Source organism: Schistocerca americana, chromosome 2 (assembly GCF_021461395.2).
Source record: "Schistocerca americana isolate TAMUIC-IGC-003095 chromosome 2, iqSchAmer2.1, whole genome shotgun sequence".
In the NCBI taxonomy this organism is placed as follows: domain Eukaryota; kingdom Metazoa; phylum Arthropoda; class Insecta; order Orthoptera; family Acrididae; genus Schistocerca; species Schistocerca americana.
In genome coordinates this window covers 872,587,697-872,607,196 of record NC_060120.1, presented here as the reverse complement: position 1 = coordinate 872,607,196, position 19,500 = coordinate 872,587,697, and the positions used below count along the sequence as shown (strand labels likewise).

At 42.1% G+C, this 19,500-nt stretch overlaps 1 protein-coding gene across 1 annotated transcript in view; it reads right to left on the bottom strand.

Moving 5' to 3' along the window:
* Positions 1 to 12,977: 12,977 nt before the first annotated feature.
* The window catches only part of LOC124596305 (glutathione S-transferase D5-like), a 61,337-nt gene continuing 54,814 nt past the window's right edge, over positions 12,978 to 19,500 (bottom strand). Inside the window, exons 5-6 of the mRNA XM_047135408.1 lie at positions 14,687 to 14,848; positions 12,978 to 13,329 (exon numbers count right to left, since the gene is read on the bottom strand). Coding sequence (XP_046991364.1) covers positions 13,189 to 13,329; positions 14,687 to 14,848 — 303 coding nt within the window. The 3' untranslated portion in view covers positions 12,978 to 13,188. The remainder of the gene's footprint in view (positions 13,330 to 14,686; positions 14,849 to 19,500) is intronic.

The window sequence follows — 19,500 nt, the reverse complement described above, 5'->3', positions numbered from 1 at the left end:
CTTTTCTCAGGTCGATCCTCAGGTGGATCACTCCCTTCTTATTTGGTCTGATTATGTCAGTTGCTTAAAAATAATATTTTGTTTAAATTATTCCTACTGCTTGTGGCCTTCAGCCGACAAAATTTGTAATTCAGGCCTTCAGTCTTTAATTGTTCTGAAGTACTGCTTGTGGCCTTCAGTCGACAAATAATGAGAATTCTTTCTTAATAAGGCCTTCAGCCATCAGTGTAGCTTGTGTTGTAGTCAATTTTTTTAAATGATTGTTTTAAAAAATTGTTTTGGCATTTTTAACATGTAATTGTCTTCCTCACTTGTAATTCATGCATTCAGCCGCTAATTGTTCTGAAGTATTGCTTGTGGCCTTCAACTGACAAATAATTTTGAATACCTTCGTAATAAGGCCTTCAGTCGTCAATGTAGCTTGGTTACACTCAATTTTTTTTTAAATGATTGTTTTAAAAAATTATTTCCTTAAATAAAGTGTATGTGTTTACTCTGCAACCAACGGTAACTGATTAGGCCCCGTTCACACCTTTTCCTGCTTTCCCTAAATTAGAATGTGCAAGGTCTGTTGGAAACAGAGTCTCGATCCAGAAAAAACATTTTGTACTTGGTTGCTGGGGATACACCCTCAGGACTAATATTTTCTATGTACCATATTGTTCACTGATGAAGTAAAGTTTATCAAGAATGAAGTGCAAGATTTTCACAACGCTCTTGTATAGGCGGATGAGAATCGTTTTGCAGTTTTGGACACAAGACATCAACATCAGTTTAGCATTAATATATAGCCTGGCACAATATAAGACAGAGCAATTGGATCTTTCATTTTCAATGGAAGATTGACTCGAGCATCATGCAGAGAATTTTTAAGGAAACATTTAATGTTATTGCTGAAAGACGTTCCAGTACACTTGCGTCAGAAGATGTGACTCTTGCATGATGAGGCACTACGTTATTTTGCTATCCAAACAAGACCAGTTAAATCGTGGGGCAGCAATATCTTGGCCTGCTCCATCCCCTGAGCAGTGTACCGGATTTTTATTTTTGGGACACTTAAAGGACACAGAGTTTTCAAGATCTGTTTCGAATGTTGATATTCTTCAGCGGCACGTTCTAGAAGGGTTTCAGCACATACAGCAGGCACGTGGAATATGGAAGCGAGCACCACAATCCATAATGCGGCGTTTAGAAGCTTCTGTTTGAGCTAATGGTAGAGATTTGGAGCATTTCATTTATCCATTAGAGGGCTACACCCAAGATAGAAATCTGAAACCATTAAACTGGAAACAAAGGAAATGTGCAACCATAAAAAAGCCTCTGTAACCAAGAAAACAAAAAGATGCCTGTACATATAGTCGAAATTTTTTTCTTCTTTTTATGTCCTCTATCGATTTCCAAGAAGTTTCCCACATATCAGTTAACACACTGTATACGGGGCCACCCAGGAGGTGGACAATATTCAGAGACCTGACACAACCTATCCTTCGAAGCAAAGTAGTGAACATGGACTCTAAAATGCGTACCTTACCTTAAGAGCTATACGCACTTGTTCATCTTCGCCACTGTGAAACATCTCTTTCACTGAAAAAGTGCTTATAGTTCTTGAGGTATGTTCGTTAGAGCCCAAATTTTTTTCTTATTTTGGTCCACAGTACAGTCTCCCAAAATATGGATATCAAAGAGCCTGCAGCAGAGCAGATTTGTTTCACATTATCGAAAATCAAGAAGAGCTGACTGCTCTTAACGTATGCATTTTAGAGCCCATATTTACTAGACTTATCTGCTTTGAGTGATCTTTCCCCCTGGGACACCCTGTATGTATGGCGGAGATAGATGGTAGGAGAAAAAACTAAACGTACTCGCAAACTACAATAGACATAAACACATTTTGATAGTAGCAATAACAAAGTATCCACAAATTCCAGATATAAAGTATTTCAACCATTTATTCTTTTAATCACGTAATTTAGAGAATTTATTGGTGTCTTTAACGGGCATATTTCAGTCTCTTCAACGATTACGCAACAGCCACCCCACCAATTTAATATTTCCTAGAAATATATTGCAAAATTTTATATAGCCACATTTTTTGTTCCCTTTTTGAAGTTTGAGCCCATTGGGAAACATCTAAGTAAGAAAATATTGGGAGTGCGGAAGTGGCAATTGATGAGCGGGTAGTTCGTGGTGGCATTCGCAGGTGTTTGAATTAAGAGTTAAATTGTGGAAGGTTAATTAGTTTATGGGAAGAAAAACCGTTTTAGCAGCGCTGGAAGGAGGAGAGGAGTGGAAGACCTAGATGCAAGTGTATTGAAATGCAGAACACTATACTTACAAGCAGAGACGAGTGGAACGTAGAACCTTCTGGAAAACGATTGCTTCACTATTGTTGCAATAATTTATCAACATTTCGGGAAGCAGTTAATTTTTTCCGAAAATCTAAGCAGAAGGGGTAAGCGCAAGTGGGGAAAACCTAAGAAGACGTACAAGCGAAAAGATTTATTTCAAGATCATCGCAGAAGACGCTGGGAAGAAGACGACAGCAAATACACATCGGACAACCTATCACCAGAAGCAGTGACGTTAATAAAAGCAAATACACTGTGACTCCTGAAGGAAGCTAACAGAGAATAACAACTCCAGTATCAAAAGAGAGTTAATACCTTATCTACTGAAGCAACAATCATGTCTACATTTGTCCCTGTACCCACTGATTAGCCTATTACGTTCTTCTTTGCAACCAGATCTTCCTCATTGCAGTATACTTAAATTTTACTTGCCCATAACTCGATATACCAGAAAATATTACTTTTGTATGCCAATAAATACTTTTTGTACCTGCACTAGCAATACTATTATTACTGTCATTGTCTTTATTATAATTACTGTGAGGGTCATCCAATAAGTAAAGAGAGAAATTGTTCTGGCGGAAAATGCGTTTATTTTTACAAAACAGTACTTTTTCAACTTTCCAACATAATCCTCTTGAACATTTATGCATTTCTTCCAACGGGCTGTTAGCTTCTTTATTCTGGCTGCAAAGAACTCTTTTGTCTTGTTGTTTGAAACAATTTCCCAGAAACTTTTTCACGTCCTCTTTGTCTTGGAACCTCTTCCCATATAATGCCTCCTTCAGCGCACTAAATAAATGGAAATCACTAGGTGCTAAATCAAGACTGTAAGGGGGATGAGAAAGTACTTCCCAACCCATTTTGGCGATGGTTTCACTTGTTAGTTGAGCAATATGAGGACGTGCATTGTCTTGCTGGAGAATCACACCACTCCTCTGAGATCCACGACGTCTCATGGTTGGCTTCACCTTGTTCAAAAGCAAATCCGGGCATTTTGGCTGTTCATTGTACGCTGCTGTTCGAGATAATAACAAAAAAATTAAACCTTCACCATCCCAAAACACGTTCCTTTAGCTCTGTGCACACTCTCAACCCTGTTTCCTTTTGTAGTCGCATCAATTCCTTTGGGACCCCTCTTGCACATGTTTTGCGGTACTTCAGGTTGTTACTGAAAATGTTATGAACTGTACCAGGACTATTGTATTGTATTGTATTAAATCGATGACCTAGAAGCGACGGAGAGTCTCCGTTCCGTCGTAGCCATCAGTGTTTCACAACACCACAACAGGCCACATCAGTCCTTCCCTCCCACCACTGCCCCACACCAACCCAGGGTTATTGTGCGGTTCGGCCCACAGTGGACCCCCCCCCCCCCGCCCCCTCCCCCCTACCATCCAGTCTCATACCAGACGACAGACGAGTGTAACCCCAGATGTTGTTGCGTGGTGGAGTACTCATGGTGTACACGTGCGTGGAAATGGTGTTTGCGCAGCAATCGAAGACACAGTGTAACTGAGGTGGAATAAGGGGAACCAGCCCGCATTCACCGTGGTAGATGGAAAAACGCCTTAAAACCATTCACAGGCTGGCCGGCACACCGGACCTCGACACTAATCCACCGGGCGGATTCGTGCAGGAGACCGGCACGCCTTCCCGCTCTCGAAGCAGCACGTTAGACCTCGCGGCTAGCCAGGTGGGCTTACCAGTACTAAATTGACGCTTATCAGCTATCATTTCCAAAGTAACACGGTGGTCGGAACGAATAATGTCATCAATTCGACTTTCAAGTGACTGAGTTGAAACTGCAACTGGTCAGCCAGAACGGTGTTCGTCAGTCACTGAGTCGCGACACATTTGAACTGCTCTACCCATTTGTAAAAATTTTCACGATTCGTACTACGTTCACCATAAACTTTAGACATTCAACAGTATATATTCACTGGTTTCTCGCCTTCAGCTACTAAAAACCGAATAACAAAACGTTGTGCAACTACTGTGGACGTTTCAAGTGGACTCGCCATCTTGAAATGTGTTTTTGAGGCTATAAACAAAACAGTGTTGATACATCAGCTGATCAGGGCTCATCCCATTGATGCCAACTTGAAGCCATAAACGTACCAAACTTGCTCTACTAACTAACAGTTTTTCCCCAGTTCAAATTGTCTCTTTAATTATTGAATGACCCTCGTATTATTATTATTATTATCGTGTTATGGGCAGCAGCAGCTGTAGTAGTAATAGTAGTAGTACTGCTGGTATTAACTTCCTTAGTTCTTAGTCAGTACTATTTATTCACTTTGTCTCTTCGTACATTAAAAATGGTTTTCAGTTCTGTGACTGCTATTTTTATTTCTGTTTTTCATATTAAAATTCTTGTTATTTCTATAGTGGCTATAGCATAAAATATGCTGAAAGTGTGAAACCCTCCTCCAGTGTAACAGAGAACCTGAAGCCCCTAATCCGATCAGTTTAAAATATCCGGCTCCACATCCCACTCGGAAACAGAACTTTTTACGGTGTATGTCCGATCACAGAGTATGTGAAGGAGCAAACGCTGGAAGTTGATCTGAAATTTTGGTAATTAATTTTCTAATCAACCAGCTTGCCACCGCTATTCTGCTGTGGTCTAGCAGCCATCGCAACAACAGCCAAGAGCGTCCTCCACTGCGGCGCATTTCTAGGTGAGCCATATCTGCGATTCAGGAATTATCATTCAGCCGCAATCACCATTGTTATCTAATGTGAAAAGCAGAATTTAGACAAACTGTCAAATTAAAGTAAACAAAGACAAGGTAGCACTGTTAGTATTTACTTAATAAAATAATTAATAGTATTCCACACCACATAAAATACATTAGCATCGCTAGAATTCTCTCTCTCGCAGTTCGAACTCTCAGTAATGCACTGTAATAAAGTTTATGTAAGCTTTTTGGGATGTGTGCTACTATGGATTGACAGCAGCGTTGATTTAAGATATTATGCTTGTGCACTGAAGCCATTCACCGCAGGCCTTACTTAGTGTGAAAGATAGCAAAAGATTACTGTCACGTAACAGAAACCTTGATTTTAGAATTCATACAGATGTGCTGTAGCCATTCAGTGCACCAAGTGCGTTTCTGGTACCACAATAACTTGACTCTGCACATCCATACGCGACCGAAATTTACGATAGTCGGCATTTTGCTATTACGTACAATCTGAATATCACGCAACACCGAACAGCTAATACAAATCCATAGAGCATTTCCGATCGCTTGTTCTTTGCACAACAATTGCGTCAAACGTAATTGAGATACATTTCCTGATATCCATTATAATAGCAATCAGTTAGGTATGAGTAATCAACATTACAACAGACCTTCTGGTATAGTATCTTATTATCTGTGTACGTATACATTTGTATCTTTTGCTTTGCAGGAGTGACTGCAAGAGTGTGAGTGTGTTGGCTTGCTCATCTCAGTCTAGTATAACAGAAAGCTAGCCACAAGACGATTTCAGGGATTTATTTAGTCAGATTTCGAGCATTCTGTCTTAAGCCTGTCCTGTCACAGGAGCTTCGTACTTCATGCTAAATTTGGTCAGGAAGGTGTGGTTGCGACCACTCTGTGTACTAAGGAATGAAGTACTTGTGACAAGGTAGTGAACTCTTGGTATCAGAACATTACAGACAGGGTGGGGCGAGAGAAAGGATTGTCTCATTCTTACCAGTTGCAGGAATAGCCACTGTACTTTAGGTCAGCGTATTAATAAATGGTTCAAATGGCTCTGAGCACTAAGGGACTTAACTGCTAAGGTCATCAGTCCCCTAGAACTTAGAACTACTTAAACCTAACTAACCTAAGGACATCACACACATCCATGCCCGAGGCAGGATTCGAACCTACGACCGTAGCGGTCGCGCGCTTCCAGACTGTAGCGCCTTTAACCGCTTGGTCACCACGGCCGGCAGCGTATTAATACGTTACTGAAATATTGTACGACTCTCGTAACTAATTCAGAGCCACAGTAGTAGTGATAGCTTGCTTTGCTCGTAAGAATCACAGAGAAGTAAATTAAGACCACTTTAAGTCTTTGTCTGTACTAGTGTAACTTCTGTAGAAAAAGAGCTACTACTGATCATTGCACCTTGCACAAATGGAGAGCCGAAAACATATCGAGTAGCTAAGGGATGCATTAATTAACATGTAGATGCAGAAGCTTGTTGATTTTCCATGGTAACGATTTCAGTTCTTCGGTGCAGTGTCTACCGTGGCTCATCGAGGCAGACAGTCATACCATAGGTGCAGAAAGGCTAGCTATGGAGAGTCCAGGTTAACATCAGTCTCCTGAATACAGGCAGCAGTCTTTTCAATAGGTGCAGCAGTAATAGTCTGGTTAACAGACTTACCTGGCATTGTAGCATTAACCGGCACATCCTTGCTCTGTCGGTACTGCAAACAGATGAAAGCAAACGGAAACTGCTGCCTTATACTTCCCGTGAATATGCAGCTCTACTGTATGGCTTAATGATGATGGCATCCTGTTGAGTCAAAATGTTCGGGATAAAATAGCCCCCCTTTGGGATCTCCAGGCGGGGACTCCTAAGGAGGATATTGTCACCACGGTACTCCTGGTCAGCAAAAAATCATTCAGAAGTAATGCAGGAGTACATCCAAAAATTGATGTGAAAATAGTGATCTGCCATGAATACTGACCAATTTATCGAAGCCAAGATTGATAATAGAGACATAAATACCATGTATACCACATAAAAACGGTACGCCTCACGTACCGGTTAATCATCTCAAGTCGAGTTGCATGTGAAGTGGCAACATGTCTCAGAAGTTGGTCGCACTGATTTTATCGGAAAGTTGAGTATAGCTTTGTGTGCGCGCGTAAGTTGCGAGAAGCTCGTATTCTTTAGTTGTTATGGAAATGGGGCACTTTGCATTAGAAGAGCGAACGATATTAATAGTGTGAAGTGCTACGTAAAGACAGGCTCCATTAAGGAAGGAAAAGCGAAGTGTCCTGGTAGGAAACTCCCCACGGCCGGCACTATTCAAGAGCTGTACAAGAACTGGAGGGCTATAGGATCCGTTCAGAATGTGCAGACGAATGGGCGACCGACAGGGAGGACCCGTGAAAATAAACGGAATTCACATAGACGTCACAGGAAGTCCACGCACGTCGTTAAGGAGATTGTCGCAGCAGTTTGGTGTATCTCGTACGTCATGTTATCGTGTGCTAGAAAATATGAAATTAAAAGCCTGCCGTGTGAGTGTCGTACAACAGTTGGAATTTGAGGATCAGGAAAAAAAGAGTTTTATTGTAACTGGCTGTTAACATCAATTGCTAACGGTTACTCGGACGCCTTGCTATACTTCATGTCAGATGAGGCCCGATTTCATTTTTCAGGTTATGTAAACTCCCAGAATTGCAGATACCGGCAGCAGGACAACCCACATTTTCTGCATGAAGAAACTCTCCACTCAGAGACATGCGGATTATTGGCCCCACATTTTTCAAGTACAACCTAAATAGTGCCGGCTATCTAGAAGTCTTTTAATCTTTCTATGCAGAATTCACAGTTGCAGAGAAGCAGTACACTGTATTCCAATAAGATGGAGCAACGGCTCACACATCCGACCCAAGTCAGGCCCGCATCATCAACGTCTTCCCAAAAGACTGACTTGTCAGTACACGACACTGACCCCAACGTCTCCGGACTTAACATCCTGTGATTTTTTTTATGTGGCACACTAAAAGGCAAAGTGTATGCTGAAAATCCCCTCACCGCAGACGTTCTTAAACGAGACATTATTAGAGAAACTAAAAACATCACGCCCGCAGAATTACATCATGTTGCTGGTAACGTCATCACGCGAAAGTCAGCAGTGACCAGCATTAGTAATGTAAGTTGGCTGTTTAGGTTTTTATGTTGGTAACACCATGTAGCGCTCTATATGAAAATCACTGACTGTGCTGTGTGAAGGCTGTGGTTCGTTTGCATTGTTGGAGTAATATTCGCCATTGTAGTGTTGGGCAGTTGGCTGTTAACAGCGCGTAGCGTTGCGCAGTTGGAGTTGAGCCGCCAGCAGTGGTGGATGTGGGGAGAGAGATGGCGGAATTTTGAGAGCGGACGATCTGGACATGTGGCCAGCAGTGGTGGATGTGGGGAGAGAGATGGCGGAATTTTGAGAGCGGACGATCTGGACATGTGTCCATCAGAAAGAGTAAATTTGTAATATTGGAATCATGGACTGATATATATATATATATATATATATATATATATATATATATATATATATATATATATATATATATATATATATATATATATAATGACTTTTGAACACTATTAAGGTAAATACATTGTTTGTTCTCTATCAAAATCTTTCATTTGCTAACTATGCCTATCAGTAGTTAGTGCCTTCAGTAGTTTGAATCTTTTATTTAGCTGGCAGTAGTGGCGCTCGCTGTTTTTCAGTAGTTTGAGTAACGAAGATTTTTGTGAGGTAAGTGATTCATGAAAGGTATAGGTTATTGTTAGTCAGGGCCATTCTTTTGTAGGGATCTTTGAAAGGCATATTGTGTTGCGCTAAAAATATTGTGTATCAGAATAGGTAAAGAGCGAAATGTCTGAGTACGTTCAGTTCTGCTCAGACGTTTGAAAATCAAATAATCTAAGAGGTTTATTAGCACAGTCATTCATAAATTTTTCTAAGGGGACGTTTAGTATTATCTATTCTTTTTAGTTAGTTCATTGTCACTTGGCTCTCGAGCGCGAGGCGTACCAGTTTTATGTGTGACACCCTATGTAACTGTAATGGGGAACTGGAATGCGGTATTAGGAAAAGGAAGAGAAGGAACAATAGTAGGTTAGCGAATAGGGAGATGCCACTGTGTACAATTTTGCACAGAGCGCAGTTTAATCATTCGTAACATATGGTTTAATAATTATAAAAGAAGGTAGTACCTAGAGTATTAACAATACTAGTGATACGGAGACGAACGAGCCACATATGCGCCTAATGATTAAAACGAGAACACGTAAGTTCGTCAAGAAGAAGCTGAAATTTAAAGTTCATTATCTTTACAGTACTTACACGAAAACAGAGAATGGCAATAATCTAGAATCTGTATAATCAGTTTGAAAATACTGAGGTAAAACGCGTCGTAAGGAGTATCATGGTGCTATTTCTTATATTGAAAACTGAGGAATTGGAATGGGAGTTGAAGTGAGTTAGTTATAGAATGTTCTGAATGAAAATGTTCTGCAACGCCTACGACTTCTAATAATGGCTGAAAAAAAGTTGGATGACATTGACGTACGTCTTGCATATGGACTCAGCTCAATAGAGCATGGCCTGAGCGTAGGAAATTGTCTACTGTATTGGATTTCTCTCAAGCACCCACACATTTTTGAGTTAGTAGTGTCACTGATTTAGTTGTCAGTTTGTGTGTGACTTATGAAAGAGACAGCCCGGGAAATAGAAACAAAGATAATAGTTTAAGGACAGACAACGACGTGAGCACACAAATCTCTCGGCCGTTGTCACCTTTCGACGTCTTGGAACCACTACTGTTCACTCAAGTAGCTCTTCAGCTAGTATGACGTCCCACTCATCCAGTCACGATAAATCCCTGACAGCATTCCGGATATGAACTCGGGTCTTTCACATGGCAGTCAGACACGCTGACCGCTCAGTTATCGAGGCGATTTTTTCGTCCTACATATACCATTATTTCCAGAAGTATGCATCAGAAATACTTGACAATATCTTACGTTTTTCTAGACTTGTAATGAACCGTCGGAATCACATTTAGTTTTGTAAGGTCACTACTTTTGTTTCAGAGATAAAAGCATAATTGATTATTAATTTCATTACCATCCAAATTATTAAACAAATATCAACAACTGTCTGCAAAATCAATGTGTCTGAATCTGCATTAAACTCAAATAAAGATTGCCGTCAGTCTCCTTTACAAGTTTCAAGGTTCCGTTTTTAATACACTAAATGTCAACACCAGGAAGGAGTTGTGTGTCGTAAACAAACGTCTGAAAGATTATGTCTATTGAAATTTCAATCTAACATTGGCGCCAGTAGCACCAATATGAGCATGCATGTCAGGTTTGCTTCAAATACACTCTGTAACGGACGTTGGCGTTAGTAACCTTTGGGCAATGGATTTTAAGGCGAGAAGGACACCATTATCAACAACTTACTTAGTTTGAGCGAGGTAATGTAAAAGGACTTCCTTCTGCCATACTGTAGAAAGACTTGGCAGGAATGTAGCCACTGTACATGATTAGCGGCACTGGTGGTTACGAGAATGTACAGTCGCAAGGAGACCAGGCTCTGGAGTATCAGGTGGCAATGCCGAAAGGGAAGACCAGCATTTTTGGGGTATGGCTGGCTCTGAGCACTACGGGAATTAACATCTGAGGTTATCAGTCCCCTAGAACTTAGAACTAATTAAACCTAACTAACCTAAGGACATCACACACATCCATGCCCGAGGCAGGATTCGAACCCGCGACCGTAGCTGTCGCGTGGTTCCAGACTGAAGTGCCTAGAACCGCTCGGCCACACCGGCCGGCTTTGAGGTATGGCTCGGGCACTCCGTACATCAGCTGCAACAGTAAAATGAGCTGTAGTTGGCACCACAGTGACACAACTAACTGTTACCAACAGGTTACTTCGAAGTCAGCTCTTAGCTAAACGACCTGTAGCGTGCATTCAATTGATTCCAAACCGCCTATATTTGCGGCTTCAGTGTTGTCTAGCGAGAACTCGTTGGAGGGCAGGGTGAAGGTCTGTTGTGTTTTCTGATGAAAGCTGGTTCTGTGATGTCAGTGATGGCCGTGTGTTGGTTAGGAGGCCAGCTGAGGGCCTGCAGCCAACCTGTCAGCGTGCTAAACATACAGGACCTACACCTGGAGTTATGGTCTGGAGTGCGATTTCGTATGCAGCAGGAGTACTCTCGTGGTTTACGAATACAGCCTGACTGCAAATTTGTAAGCCAATCTGGTGATTCGACCCGCTGTGCTGCCATTCCTGAACACCATTCCAGCATACTCTACAGAGCGTCGAAATGTTACCATGGCCTGCTCGATCACCAAATATGTCTCCAATCGAGCACATATGGGAAATCCTTGGAGGACAACTCCAGCGTCATCCAAAACCAGCGTTGGCCGTCCCTGTACTGACCGAGCAAGTACAACAGGCTTGGAACTCCATCACACAACTGATATCCCACACCTGTACAACACAATGCATGCACGTTTGCACGCTTTCATTCAACAGTCCGGTGGTTGCACCGTTTATTAATGTACCAGCATTTCACATTTGCATTGACTTATCTCCCGCAAACATTAACCTGTGGTGTTACAATGTTAATCACTTAAAAATGTTACCTCGAGAAATGTGTTCCCGAATTTTCATTACTCTGCATCAAATGCTTTTAGGTGTTGTGATTTTCTTCCGTCAGTGTAGTTTGCTCAGATGTGGTGCCTTAATACTTGGAAAATTAGCACTGCCATTGCCATTAGGAAATCGGCTGGCAAATATCTCTTTTTGGAAAGAAGCAACAACAGCTGTAATGTAATCGCGTCAACAAGCACACCATATAACACAGTGTCACTGTAGTTTCGATCCTCCTGGCTTCTATTTCTAGTCATGAGCACTATGCGTCTGCAACTGCGCCACCTGGGGCTGGCTTGAACCAACTACTGTCGAACAAGTCGTCAACATTATTTGCACATTCACCCAGTCAGAAGCATAGTGCTGTTACACGTACAGTACAAGCAGGTATTTTGTACAGAGAGTAACATCTATGATGACTTAATACAGTCAAAGATCGGAACCAGTTTTACGACCAGTACATTCGTTTCTTTTGATTTATACATTTCTATAGTAGTAATCAATTCCTCATAAGTGAAACTTGGATTTTGTTTTATAACTTTACATGGGGTCGTAATACAGAGGGACCTGTACTGCAGTTTTTCGTTCTGTATGTCACTAAACTTTCTTTCCTGTCTTCTGATATTTCAACTAATACTATGATACCTATCAGTTGCAGGAGAACTTATAGTGCACTATTTCCGCCCTAGTGCCTAAATATCTTGTGGAGAGGATACTCGTTATATCAGTGGATCGTAAGAATTGTTTCAAGCCTAATTGACTTGTAGTGTATTGGAAGCTAACGCTTTTCCATTTGAGCAGGTCAAGCGATATTTTACAATTAAAGACCGATATGTTGTCCCTGTTGATGGTTCTGACTGTATGCAAAGTATTGCACCATGGTTCTGCTTTGTGTCGTCGATGAAAACTTTGACGGCACAAGACTATGACAGATAACAGAACAATAGTGAATGTGTAACAAAAAAGACTGTTGTGACTTTCTTGGTCGTAGGAAAACATGAAATAACATGCATTTTACTATCTGTTGTACTTAGTTTCGAGTATATATCTTTATATTACCCACATGTTCAACATCGTTAAAAATACTATGGCAAAGGCTAACAAGAATGGAACAGGAAACAAAGATCAGTATCGAAATCAAGCAGAGATCAGCATTTCAGCCCTTCGCTGTAGCAAACACTTATACATAGAATTTTTACAATGAAGAAAGAGAACCCGGTCCTGCGTGAATGTATCTGTCTTTAATGGCACAAAGAACTTGTCACACTGCGTTTTGAACGATCCCTTAGATGACAGGAACAAGGAAAGGATGAGGGTCTCTGTTTCGTTGTAATGACGCATGGTAATAAAGTAATGACTTCCTTTGATTAGAAATCTTGACATTTTTACTATTTTCACACCTATACAATTTTCGTTTATATTATACGTATTTACTTCTGCATCAGTTTCTTCAAGGCTTCTCGATATTCTTTGGCGACATCTCCGTATTTTGCGTGAGAATTTTCAACACGGGAAAGCCATTGCATAACGTTAGGCTGCTTCGTAGCATCAACTCCGATGTTTAGACGAAACTGAAAAAGAGATACCGACATCAGACATTAAATAATTGCTGAAAATAATCTAATTTTTGTTTCTGTGTTTTCATGCGTTGTATCTGATGGTGTCAGTACACCTTCACAGATGATTTAGCTCAAAAAATTTCAACATAATACTTCAGAGCCTCTGTTAAGATTTACAATGTTGAGAAAGCTAATTTTTTATCTGTTAACGGTAAGAAGAGCTACATATGATGTAATACATTGCCTGATGAGACATAAATTATCTTTTACTAGATTAGCGCATGCTGCTTCGCTCGATTAGACTGTATGGTCTGCTGAGCAGTAGTTTTGTTTCTTATTTGTTTTTTTGTTTTTTTTATTCTATGTAATCGAAATTTCATATTGTTTACAGATAGCAACATCTAAACTTTGCACGCTAATTAAGTCTACTGGAGCATTGTCTTTTCGGAATGTACTTCCAACCAAAACGAGACTCTGGCAGCTGGAGTCGAAGGTCTTTATCAGTCCAGCCCTCTGACTTCTTATGATGATATTGCCATAGAAACTTTCATCCCCTATCACATATTTCATCAGAAGCCAAACCCCAATTTTTGTAGATTTAGCTGGTAACGGAATATTTTCATAAATAGTTTCATTCCCATTTCATCCGCCTTAGAGATTGAATTTCCAAAAACACAAACACATATCATTTTGTTTCAAACTCCGACGCAAAATATAAAATTTTAGAAATCTTTCATACTGAAATACTTCCATATAAATTTTCATCCCCCCTTTTACGCCGTTAGGGGAAGAATTTCCAAAAACTTTGAAACACATGTTTTCTGTTACTAACCGAGAAATCAAAAGTCAATTTTAATAGATGTAACTCTAATAAGTGTTTAATAGTCCTTTAATAGTGATTTATTTAAAAACACTTTCACCCACTATTTCATCCCAAAGGGGCTAAACTCAAGGAAATGCTGAAACATTTATTTCTTTAATTCTAACTGACAAACCAAGTACCAATTTTCGTAGTTCGAGATTAAAAATTCCCATAATAGAGTCATATTTTCAGTATCTTTTCGTTCCCTATTTCTTAAGCGTGGAATTTGGAAAAATCCCTTGTTAAACGATTCCTGCAGTATGAGATCAACACCTTCAAATTTCAAGATTCTATCAGTGGCTGTTTGGACTGGGAGGTGATAAGTCAGTCAGTCAGTCAGTCAGGACATTTTCCTTTTATGTAGAGACAGTGGTGTGATAACGAAAATAAAAATAGATGTCTCCAGTAAGTCGCCAAAATAATCTTTTCTGCATCACATTTAGCAATTTTATGACTCTCTCATATTTTCTTAACTTTCCAATAGTAAGTGTGACAACTTCACGTTACCTCCAATGCTGACAGGCTATTAGCGACGGCGTAATCAGCAATAGTGACCCGATCTCCGGCCAGCCACTGTTTGCCATCCAGCATTCGGTTCAAAGTTTCCAGACTGTCGTTCGCTTTCTCAATGTTGCTGGGTTCCGCTTGTTTGCCTTGAAATATTGGCATCTGTAAGCAGGAAATTAAATCAATGCAAACGTCAACAACTGCTACCAACTAGTAGGAAGATGGAATACAAAAGCGCAAATCATCAAAGGCATTACTCTCTACAGACCAGATAACAAACTTGTATCTTGAGCTAAATGCTATGCTTAATGCTCATTTATCCTCACAGCATCAAATAAACATACGGCACAGTGTAATATTATCGACTTGGTATACACATCACTTTTAAATCGTGAAGTTTACCAAATAACGACTCAGTCGAAATTAGTTTCACAAAATGTTGGCAGCAGTGTGGTGTTTCATATATAACAATATTATTTATACAAGTTGTGGACATAATTTGAAAAAGACATTTATACACTCCTGGAAATGGAAAAAAGAACACATTGACACCGGTGTGTCACACCCACCATACTTGCTCCAGACACTGCGAGAGGGCTGTACAAGCAATGATCACACGCACGGCACAGCGGACACACCAGGAACCGCGGTGTTGGCCGTCGAATGGCGCTAGCTGCGCAGCATTTGTGCACCGCCGCCGTCAGTGTCAGCCAGTTTGCCGTGGCATACGGAGCTCCATCGCAGTCTTTAACACTGGTAGCATGCCGCGACAGCGAGGACGTGAACCGTATGTGCAGTTGACGGACTTTGAGCGAGGGCGTATAGTGGGCATGCGGGAGGCCGGGTGGACGTACCGCCGAATTGCTCAACACGTGGGGCGTGAGGTCTCCACAGTACATCGATGTTGTCGCCAGTGGTCGGCGGAAGGTGCACGTGCCCGTCGACCTGGGACCGGACCGCAGCGACGCACGGATGCACGCCAAGACCGTAGGATCCTACGCAGTGCCGTAGGGGACCGCACCGCCACTTCCCAGCAAATTAGGGACACTGTTGCTCCTGGGGTATCGGCGAGGACCATTCGCAACCGTCTCCATGAAGCTGGGCTACGGTCCCGCACACCGTTAGGCCGTCTTCCGCTCACGCCCCAACATCGTGCAGCCCGCCTCCAGTGGTATCGCGACAGGAGTGAATGGAGGGACGAATGGAGACGTGTCGTCTTCAGCGATGAGAGTCGCTTCTGCCTTGGTGCCAATGATGGTCGTATGCGTGTTTGGCGCCGTGCAGGTGAGCGCCACAGTCAGGACTGCATACGACCGAGGCACACAGGGCCAACACCCGGCATCATGGTGTGGGGAGCGATCTCCTACACTGGCCGTACACCACTGGTGATCGTCGAGGGGACACTGAATAGTGCACGGTACATCCAAACCGTCATCGAACCCATCGTTCTACCATTCCTAGACCGGCAAGGGAACTTGCTGTTCCAACAGGACAATGCACGTCCGCATGTATCCCGTGCCACCCAACGTGCTCTAGAAGGTGTAAGTCAACTACCCTGGCCAGCAAGATCTCCGGATCTGAGGCGCCAGGTGGAAATGGCATGGCAAGCCGTTCCACAGAACTACATCCAGCATCTCTACGATCGTCTTCATGGGAGAATAGCAGCCTGCATTGCTGCGAAAGGTGGATATACACTGTACTAGTGCCGACATTGTGCATGCTCTGTTGCCTGTGTCTATGTGCCTGTGGTTCTGTCAGTGTGATCATGTGATGTATCTGACCCCAGGAATGTGTCAATAAAGTTTCCCCTTCCTGGGACAATGAATTCACGGTGTTCTTATTTCAGTTTCCAGGAGTGTATGTCTAATGAAATGATTTTCATTGCTTTGTACATTCTCATTCCGTTGATCATGCTGATTCTTCCTTTTTCAGAGGTAGTCACACACACCAAGAAAAATCCCTCCGTCCTCACTGACGAGGTGGTGACTTCTTATACACCATATTTCTTCGGCCACCATTGCTGATGATTTCCATTCAGTATCTAAGCTCAAACTAGGATCGATACCGTGACCCCGGATGTTCCAATCAGAAGTCAAATAAAGTCTCCCCCTCTCTCACCATAGTCCGCTTCTTTACCATTCTGCTCAATTAGGAAACAAAATCGTCTTCTAGAGAATATTTCCGCCTTGTAAAGTGAAACTGAGGTACTCTTCTTCTACATCGACTGTAACACAGAGCACTTAAAAATGAACTCTTCCTCAAACGCGCTGTCGTTCTCTTCTTCGCCCTGGATAAGGGTGTAAGGATAGTTAACAAATGTGGATCAGTGCATGATGGAAAAGAAACGTCATGCATAATGTTTAAGCAAAAGGAAGAGAATTTATAAAAAATAAAATTAAAATAATTATTCATTGGTTCTCTTCCCAGACAGAATATTAAGAAATTATTGTGAGAAATTTTATGTGCAGTCTCTTATTAGTCCTCCGCTAGTGCTATTGGCAGATATTTTTGAAAGATGTATTTGTTATGCAACTTACATTTCAGTATCCAACTGTTCTTAAAGTGATAGCAACGGGAGCCCTCCTTAAAAGAGTGTATTATGTTCAACATATAGTAGAGCCACAGTTATGGGCGCCGACTTATAAAAAATGTTTGGGAGGGGGGTGATCCTACTGGGCGTCTTGCCCCGGAAATTTTCTAAATTTTAGATGAAAAATAGGAAGTTTTATTTTTAAGCATTTTAGTATCACATGATCAACATTAGAACCCAGAAAACTGGATACTATTGGGTGAGGGAACTAGACAAGCCTGACACATTTTTTGGTTTTGAAAAAAGAAACAAAATGTGTTGCCACCGCCAGACACCACACTTGCTAGGTGGTAGCCTTTAAATCGGCCGCGGTCCGGTAGTATACGTCGGACCCGCGTGTCGCCACTATCAGTGATTGCAGACCGAGCGCTGCCACACGGCAGGTCTAGAGAGACTTCCTAGCACTCGTCTCAGTTGTACAGCCGACTTTGCTAGCGATGGTTCACTGCCTACTTACGTTCTCATTTGCCGAGACGATAGTTTAGCAAAGCCTTCAGCTACGTCATTTTGCTACGACCAATCAAGGCGCCATATTCAGTTACTATTGATATTGTGAATCATGTACCATCAAGAGCGACGTTCATCATTAATGGATTAAAGTTAAGTATTCCACCAGCTACATCCGTTTTTCTAAATTCTAATTTCCTTGTCCTGTTCCAGACCTCACTCCAGCCTGCGTGAGCTAAAACGCGTGCATTTCGGCCTCCTCTGGTAACACAGTGTTGGCTCTCCTGCCAACCACAACATTGGCGACGAGGCAAAACCGCGTTCTTCTCTAAACTGCCCTGATTTACTTGTGTAATGGCATCGCCACAATCTCCAGATGTACTGTCCGATTTTTATCTCTTACAGAATCAGCAGACGCAGGGCTTACTGGATGCTCTTGGACAGCTTGTCCAGGGTCAACGTGCGATGCAAAACGATGCGGCAGCCGTCGCTCCACCGCTGACGCAGCCACAACGCTCTTGCACCAACTTTTCGACATTTTGATGCTGCACTGGAAAGCTGGACGGAGTGGTCACGCCAATTTGGATTCTTTCTCGCCGCCTACAGAATTCAAGGTAACAAGCGGCAGCCTTATCTCTTATCATCGGTTGGTGTGAATACGTACCATATGATAGTCAAATTATTTCCCCGACGTGACGTAGCAACTCTGTCCTACGACTAAATTTTTTCTACATTAGATGCTTATTTCAAAGTATCAGTCAATGTAGTTGCCAAACGGTATACCTTCTTTCGTACAAAACGTACGGCAGGTCAGACTAATCGGGAGTGGGTTGCAACCTCGCAAGGCCTTACTAGGGATTGTGCTTTTGAGTGTCAATGTGGACTCCCTTATTCAGATACTATGGTACGTGATGCAATTGCACAGAACGTTTCTGATGTTCGTATAAGGGAACATATTTTGAAACTAGTCAATCCCTCCCTTCAACAAGTGATGGACATATTGGATCGTTAGGACACACTTGACTTTGCTCAGGAATCATTTGCAACTTTGCCACCCATGTGTCAGGTTAACCGGCCCGCCGGGCGAGCTTCAAGGAACAGTAAACAGTCCTCACGCCCGGCCGCACCGCTGCCGCCAGGCTCTCAGCCACATGTGCCGCGCCGGCAAGCAAATGCAGTGCTAAAATCATGCCCGCAGTGCGCTACTAGACCTTCGTGTGGGAATTGCCCGTCACGACAAGCTATTTGGTTTTTCTGTAATAAAAAAAGGACATGTTCAGAGTGTTCGCCAGAAAAAGCTCAGATCGGAAACTCACAACCATTCCAGGCCCTTTGCTTCACGCCGGATTCGAACCAAGGATACTCATGCTCGTGAAACTTCGCCCATGGAAATTCATGTGGTTCGTCCCACTCCGCTCAATGCCACTCTCTCTAACAGTGACTGTGTTCGTCCCACAAATAGTGTGCATCGACATCGCCGGAAATCCCGTCAAGTCGCAAGTGATTATGTACTAGTGTTAGTTCACGTTGCACGACACAGTCGCTCTTGTTGTCGTCAGCAGGACAATAAACTTTTTGTGGATTGGACATTAACGGCAAAGTGATACCATTCCAGCTCGATACTGGAGCTGCAGTTTCACTGATCAATCAGGACACGTACAAACAGCTGGGCACACCTCCGTTGCAAGCCACAAATGTTAAGTTAACTAGTTATTCAGGTCAAGATATCCCTGTGTTAGGACAGTGCAGCCTACTTGCAACATACAAAGGACAAACA